Source organism: Anoplophora glabripennis, unplaced genomic scaffold (genome assembly GCF_000390285.2).
Source record: "Anoplophora glabripennis isolate ALB-LARVAE unplaced genomic scaffold, Agla_2.0 scaffold572, whole genome shotgun sequence".
NCBI lineage: Eukaryota > Metazoa > Arthropoda > Insecta > Coleoptera > Cerambycidae > Anoplophora > Anoplophora glabripennis.
Window position 1 is genome coordinate 58,541 of NW_019416660.1, and position 8,741 is coordinate 67,281.

Genomic DNA, 8,741 nt, shown 5'->3' on the forward strand with positions numbered 1-8,741 from the left:
ATTGACGAAAATTAGAACATGCTCTAATTCGTCAAGAACTTGATGAATAAATTCATGAAGTTATTTGACAGCAGATTTGGTGCATTACACTTGTCCAATTTCTTGATGAAGCGACTTCATGAATTAATAGATCAATAAATTGTCAATGTAAAACAGCTATTAAAAATATAAGTCAAGACGAAACAAATGAGCCCTCATAAGGCCCTTTATTATAACGCTAACAACCGCGTTTATGCAATTGAAAAATGATATTTCTAATAAACAAATGCAAAAACTCGTAAACAAATAATATACGATTTATGCTCTTTACAGCAAATTCAAATTTCGCTGGTTTTTTGCAATTATTTAAACAAATTGTTAATGGATTTTAATTTAGCAGGTCTCAAATGAAGCGTTTTTGAAAACCTATAGTATAAACAAAAGCAAAAACTCCTATTGGAGAGCGCTTTTTAATAATAAAACTCAATTTTTGGTCATTTTTACATTATAATCATTGTTTAAACAATAATCATGTTGTTTTAAACCGATACTTTTTGGGAAATATTATTTCCTTTTGCCTAAACTAACGATTAAACCAAGTTTCAATCTGAAACGAAGTACCTTTTGATTTACATGTATTACAAATTTCATTTACTGGGCTATTAAAGAAAGGAGATAAAATGTAAACACATCCTAGAGCTTTATGCAAGATTGCCATATTTACTTTATTTAAAGGTAATCTTGGAGAAATTGCAAATTGTCCAAGAAAAAGTAGCAATGCTGTAATTACTACATTTTTTAGTGTACATGGATGCAAATCTAACGGTGTTAGACATTTAGCTATTTAACTAAACATTTAAGACCTACATCCTTTCTTTTAAATTTGGAGATGAAAAATAATATATGTACCTAATAAAAATATATAATTTAATAAAAAAAAAAACGAAACAAATATATTTTCCAATTTTAAAAAGACACCTCAATTTACGTTAACGATGTTCAGTGCTGCTAATGTTTTCCACTGGTCCACTTTAGACTCTATATCTTCTATTATTCACAAATAGCTAAAACAATTATGCAAATAGATAAAAGCTACCAATAACATCAACGTGTTAATGATGTACAAAATAATATGAATTCGAACAAATTATAAGGTTATGTTTTGTCTGCCTTATTTTCTAAAAATGGAGGTGGTAAATGGGAAAAATGGTAAACAAGCGAATTTTTCGTTTGAATCACCAATAGAAAACCCCATTTATTGGACCCTTATCTAACGAAAGACAAGCCTTACTCTTAAAGTGTAAACATGATCAACAGTACCAAATCCGTTTAAATGTCGCAACCCTGTAGGTTTGAGTTGCATATGACCACATACCTATACTGATATTGCATAAGACTGGTCGTCATCTGACTCTCGGGATGTATGACTTTTTCTCTTCGTATCGATATAGCCACGGGTCCGAGCTGCTCGTCCATCCCAAACCAGTTCTGGTGCTCTGAAAGGAAATGGTAACGGATATACATCGATGCTGTAACATGCTCGGAAACATTGACATTGATTCTGCTCCGAGTCGAGTAAAAGTTATTTTTGTATAAATCATGCCGTCGAGTTCAGGATTCGGTATAAATAGCGACAGCAAGGAAACGTCATTAACACATGGTTGGATATTTGAAAAAGCATAGCGTTCTGTATCTAATCTACTAAATCTAAAAAGGTATAAATTTAATTCTTTCTATATTTATGGACATTGATTTTGAGGACTTTTCATTCTTATGTTGCAACACAACTATAAATTGCGATACATTTTGGTATTTGTGTATATGTACGTACACAAACCAAGAATAATTTGAAAAATAACAGTTACATTCACTAAACGTTCGTCATTACTGAATTGAATATTACTCATAGGCGCCGTTAACCTGCAACGCAAGGGGAGGAGGGCAAATTATAAATATCAGAATATATTAGCAGTGCTTTATTTAACTGAGATCTCAGCTTCCCCTCCTCTGCCCTCCACCAAACAGCGCACATGTATCGATAATGAATAATTAAATATTATACGCGGTATTTCTTAGTAGTAGTAGCATTGGTTTTAAATAGAATTGTAATTGATTTTATAATTTACCTGCATATCCAATGCATGTTGAAAATTCAGGAGTGTATTCTTTGACAGATTTTGAGAAACGAAAGTTCCCACAAGTGTCAGCTTTTTCTTCGTTTTTGGAAAGACAATTAGAAATTGATATATCTAATTTGTGTAGATTATAAGGGTATGAAGTAAGTACAACAAAATGATGTCTAACTAGCCATGGGTCAGTGAACGTGCTTATAGAAATGGCATTCCTTTTTCTAATGTTCTATGAGCATTCATTTTTTAAAGATATCCATTGGATTTTTGAACTATCCTCCATATAAACTGTTTTTGTAGACGTCTTAAAGTTGGTAAATTTTAAGTAAAAAGGAAAACCGAATTGCTGTTTCAAAAAAACAATATTCTTTATTAGAAGAATAGTATTTTAGGAACTAGGTCTGAATGAAATTTTTTATTCTTTTGGGGGTAAAATTGATTATGAATGTTTAGAAGTAATGTAATTTCTTCCAGTGGACTTGAACGCTTTACCTTAGAAAATAATATTTTATTTTAAACTTCTTATGTTTATCATTAGATACATTTTCTGAACTTTACACGCATCTTGAATACACAGAAAATCTCGTACGGAACTATACACACAATCACATCCCCCAATCCTTGTTTTTCAACATTTTTATTATATAGATCTCTTGTTCTATCATTGTCTTACTAAATGAGCATTTAAAAAAGGATCATAATATACCAAACGCCACTGCACTGGTCCGTAGAACGAAATATTAGTCGAAGTTCTTTGAAAGAATTTGATATTTTATGTGCGATTTAAAACGTAAAAGAACGCACTGCATCTCAGAAACGAAGAACTTGCAGACTTACTACCTAGTACCTAACATATGAAATTTTTTCTCAAAATTATCAAAGAATATATCCTTCAATTTTCCGCACGTACTTAGGAAACAACCCGCAGTTTCATAACAAAAAAAAAGTTTTGTTAACTAAACATCCTAGAAGAAGAAAGTATGTACGTAATATAAAACATGTTTTTCTTTAAATGAAAAACTTGACCCAAAATGAGGTCTTAAAATAATATTGAATAGAATATTCTTAAACCTTGTGGAATGTGATTTTTAGTAGTAGGAATATTGCTGGTATATTCAGTTTTATGTTGAGGGCAAATACAAGTTTCCTTAAAAGGAGGCACCTTATTTTCATGTATTTTGGGTGACCCGGGAAATGAAGAAGTTGGACATCCATGTAATGAATGAGGAAAAAAAAATGTTTTATTTATATTCAGAAATGTGCTGCAGGCCACATCTAATTATTATCATGGGACATTCATACATGTGCGATTTGAAACTGAAATAAAAAGACGCAGAGAAAACATTTACGAAAAATATTCAAAATTCAAGAAAGATTTACCTGTTTTCTTCAATTTGAAAATGTTTCATAAGTTCGACAATAGATACAGTGCTTACCTAACTGTCTCAAATCATGTAATTCTCTTTCAGTACGAATACTTTGCTCTAAAAAGACATACATACAAGGTGATTCAGTCATAATGTCATTAATTTTAAGGGAAAATGGGGGAAAACGAGTAGAATACGAGTATGCGATTAAAAATAAATTTGAAATTCATAGTTACACTGAAAGAAAATATTTTCAAATCATTATTTAAGCTCGTTTTGGGACAGCTCCTGGTCGCTGACCCACAAAGGTTATCGAAAGTGAAGCTTTCTCTACCGTATTATTGGGTCACTAACCTACTTTTTACTGGGTTTTTAATGGATAGAAAGACAAGAACCACACAGAACACAAGAAACAGACAGATCTTTTTACCCAGACACATGAATGAATAAGATATTCTCTTACATTTTAATTATTATTTATTTGTTAATAAAAACTAGTTTAAGGATAATATGTAATTGTTTTCGAATGTTAGGTTATTACAATTTAGTATTTTTAATATTTTTAACGTTTTCACTATGTTTTGAATATGAGTTTTTAGTTTAGTGCTCAATTAATTATTCAGTTTGTAGTATGTACACCTAGTGACTTATTGCTTTTCAGAGTCTGTCCATAGCACTTTATTAATAAATTTGGGATTTGCTGCACTTTGATTTTGAAACCAATTGCAAAATTCAAGACGACTGGGGAAATCAGCTGTTTTGCTTCAACGTTCGAACGGTCTTGTTCCGCCGGCGAGTTCTCGGTCAGAAAATGTGATGGGAAGTAGGACGCTGAATTAGCGGGAGTTAAGGGGTAATTTGCTTATCTTTTAAAAGGTCGAGTAAAAACTTTTTTCGATTTCCTGTCTTTATTAGGCCTTCCGAATACGTGATTAAAATTAATGACGTTATGACTGACTTACCCTGTATAGGTATATACAATCGTACTCGAAACATAATAGTGCCTTGAAAATGTCGTTAAGATTCCTTTTTATGGGAAAATTGTTGAATTACCATTAGGAACTGCTACTAAATTAATTTCTACTACACAAGTTCGATGGCATAGCGGAAAAAAATTCTTGAAACTTGTAGTTGAAGAGCACATGAAATATTGTTCCTCGTTCTTCAAAACATAGTGTTGAAACAATTTACCGATACACGCATATGTTTCATTCATTTTCTTCACACCACTGGTCTTTTTAATCGTCCAAACTCAACTAATTTTCGAAACAAATTACATACGTTTGACGTATTGCATGAAACATGCACATAAATCAAATTATGTTTCTTGGTTCAAAAATGCGAGTCTGTGCCGCCTCATTTGAATACACGGCTTATACGTTAGTGAAACAAGTTTCCTGTTTTATGCAACATTTGTTCCTACAATGTGTTATCGACTTAAGGACTAAGAAGGTAAGATAGGCCAGGAAAAAGAGCTGAGAAATGACCATTTCGCGACTTTTTGTTTCGGCAAACTGTCAAACTTGACGGCCTATTGTTAAATAAATTAGGTTGGTAAAGGCAAAAAAAAACCGGCAACCCGAGTACTTACCCAGATAAAAATATTTTGTGGAAGTATGTTAAGTGTATAAGAAATATTGTTAAAAGTCAGGACAGCGAGTCCAAAGAAAATGACAATAATATTCACAGTCTTGCGGTTAAAAAAGCGAAATTTGCTTGAAAATAATAGCTTTCCGAATATGTAATAATATATAACTATATCACGAGCGTGCGTCGTATATTTCATTTTGCAACTAAGGGTAAAAAATAAAAAAAATTCCAGGTTGCAAATTTGAAATTAAAAAAAAATAATAGATTTCAATGTATTATTATGAAATCTACCATGAAAAAAAATCAGTGCGATTGTGGAAGATGCTCAGGATCGTCCAGACTAATAGTTAATTAATTAATTTGTTTACAAGGCTTGTAAACTATTCAACTTACCGATTCCAGATTTCGTGTGAGTTATTAGACAGTGATAAGGAAAGAGACGATGCGATTCCAAAACGTTCTGGTAATAATAAAGTAGTTTATAAATGTTGAATTCAAAAGTCATAAATAAACTTCTTCTCTTTATAACTTTTGATCTAATCAATATTTTTTGACGCTGGAGCCCTAGTTTTGTAGGTCTTTTGAAGACGAAAAAAAAGTACTGTACTGTTTTCTCGTGGAAATGAACAGAAAAAAGTTATAAGCGAGAAACCCTACAAACAATCTTCCCCCCCCCCCATTTTTACGAGTGTGGAAACTAATATGTTATTGTACATAATATTTAGCATCTATAGTATCTACTTAAACCTCATATTATGTGTTACATGTTGTTTGTTTGTTGATTAATTTTATTGAATAATTCTATGTATATATTTCTTCTTATTACTATGATTTAAATATGTACCTACACCCCAGACAAGCTTGCTTATGGGGATTATGTTTATTTACTGCTTATTTCCTTTATATAATGTATTGTAGCGTTTATATAGGTAAATAAACATATTATTATTATTAATATTTTATAGTGATAAATTCAGCTTGCCGAAACAAAAAGTCGCGTCCAACTCTATATTTCCTGGCCTAAAGAATATAACTGGCTTCAAAACGTTAAGAAAAAAAATTATTTTATAAAAAAAAACATTCGATCCCTCTTTAATTAACGAGGCTAAAAATACAGTCATCTGGTTTTAATGAAAAAATGAATGAACGAACAATCACTTGCTTTAGATAAATACATCTTTAGAATCGACTAATTAGAACCAGTTCATGTTACTTTGCTAATGATTGAAGATAGGCCGTTATAACTAATAGTACCTACATAATGCAATATTTCCTATATTGCTATTTATTTCCTTCTATTGTATCTGCCGCAAATACAATTGTTTTTATATGACGTTCAACCAAGTGTTAAATGACGAAATAACATCCTAATGAAGAAATGCGTACAAATGTTTTCCTTTCAAAAATTTGATAATTACATGTATTCACCTTCCATGCCATAGTTAAGTTCGAACGACTGAATTTGTGAAGGACCTTCTTTATAAGTTATAAGGTCAAACTTTAATGATAAAATGTACCTCCCAAATAAATTTAAAAAAGTCCATAAATAGGAATGTGCCAGGAGAAATATAAGTTTCGAGATATAGTGTTTCAACTTAAAAAAATGTATTATTTCAAGCTTAGTGTCGGTTGGTGGCCGAGCGGTTCGAGATGTCAATACTTGAATTGATGATATGGTAGGGTGGAAGAAGGTTGGCTTGGGTCAATGTGAGAGATTGATACCCTCAATAAGGTTATCCAGGTTTACCTTATTCCTGCACTGAATAAGTAAATCACATGCGGCCTACTGAATAATAATATGTCGTTCCTTGTCTCGCACAAGTCTCCGACTTCTGGGCTAATTCTTGCAATGAGAAGTAGAAATACTATTATTATAAGTTACAAAAAATGATTGAGGAGAACCACGTAAATACTAGCACATTTTATTTCACTAATAGAAAACGTAATTACTGGAATTATTATTATACAGGGCATCCCAAAATTAAAATGATCCTTGTTCAATTTTGAGGAAAAAAAGATGAACCGTCTTAAACTGCTTAGTGTTCGTAGTAGCTATCGTAAATACTTAAATAAATTATTGTTATAAATAAGTTATGTTTAACTAAAATTATGATAATAATTTATTAGGGGAATAACTATTTAATTTAATTTTGGTTAATTTATGGGAAAGATATAATAAGAAACAAATTTAATAATGATGAGTTTATAAAAAATCTTAGTCTTAACTTAGCCGCGACTTTACCTTAATCTTAAAATGACAAACTTTTGCGCATACGTACTTAGTCTTCTTAGTCCTAATAAGTTCAAATAAACGATCTTTCCAAGTAAGGTCTTCAGACCTCAGGACAAGACTAGGTAAGGATTTTTATAAACGAGATCATTGAAATTTATAGGTTTAACCTCTTGGGGAAAGATTACAGCTAAGTTAGGATTGCATTTTATTCGAAAAATATGAGTAATTTTCTAGTTATTATTTTTTATAGTTTAAAATACTCTTACCATACAGTTCAGTAAATCGCAAATAACTCAAAAACTGGTTGTTTCATAAAAATATACAGCGTAATTTTTTTAAAACCTGACACGCCAACTTTTTTTATTGGAAGTGATAGACTAGTACTTCCAAATACAATGTTGTAGGAAATAACTTGACCAAAAAAAAATTACAAATAATGCTTTCCAGTATTACCAGATTTCTTCAGCTACTAAAACAATATTTTATAAATGGCAGCACCGTATTTTTTAACATAATTTGACAAATCTTCAAATTCTATATAAAAAAGATTACGTCACATTTCTTTACTAGAGTACCCATTTTAGAACAATCAGCAAAAACAATGAAAATAATTTGCAGTGGTCAGGAATTAAAAGATTGCAATAGTAGGCCTTGGAAATTAAACAAAAATTGTTGAAATGTTTGAAAGGAGCCATCAGTATTGTGCTGTCATTGTGGTATTTGACAGCTCTTGTATTTGATTGTGTATAAAAATAACGTTTTAATTCAGTTGCTAAAATGAAATCAGTTATTTAATCCAAAAGAGAAAGTTGAATTAATTTTTCTTCATGTTGGCTTAAATCTACGCAGGGCGTGCGCTGAATTTGGTGCAAGACATAACGATAACCCTTTTCCAAATCCGGAGTTATTAAGAAATAATTTAGTGAAAGAAACGAAGTATTTTCTGATGTTAGAAAAAATTTTTTCATTAATTTGTCACATAGAATCCGCCATTTAAATTTAGCCATGAATTTTAGTCGTACCTTGTATATAAGAATTATTTTTGGGTTATTTACAAGTAAAATTTGACCCATTTCCGTGACTACTCTTAGCATAAAATTACAATTTAATACGTCTACATCTAGAACTACCTAATTACACCAGGAAAATTAGCAAAAATAAAAGAGAAACTCGAAAAAAGTCCTATTCGCGAGATTATTGTAAAATTGTCTAAATGAACATAATACAAGACATCTCTCATCTCGTGAGTCAAAAACTCTTATTAGCTAACTTTTCTATTTAAACAAATAAGTGAGGAAAACAGTTTTTTCACTTTGCAGGGAAAACCATCAATTTTAGCGAAAAGTGACTCACAGACAGCTTATAGGGAGTAAAATTATCTACAAAATGAGACTTGTTAAATTAAAATCGGTTAATAAACAAAAAAGTTATTGCAAAAAAAAA

At 30.9% G+C, this 8,741-nt stretch overlaps 1 protein-coding gene across 3 annotated transcripts in view; it reads right to left on the reverse strand.

The window, feature by feature from the left end:
* The window catches only part of LOC108913214 (signal-induced proliferation-associated 1-like protein 1), a 157,881-nt gene that overhangs the window by 28,811 nt on the left and 120,329 nt on the right, over positions 1–8,741 (reverse strand). For all 3 annotated transcript variants that reach the window (XM_023455180.1, XM_023455179.1, XM_023455181.1), the window contains one exon: positions 1,355–1,475. In XM_023455180.1, coding sequence (XP_023310948.1) covers positions 1,355–1,475 — 121 coding nt within the window. The remainder of the gene's footprint in view (positions 1–1,354; positions 1,476–8,741) is intronic.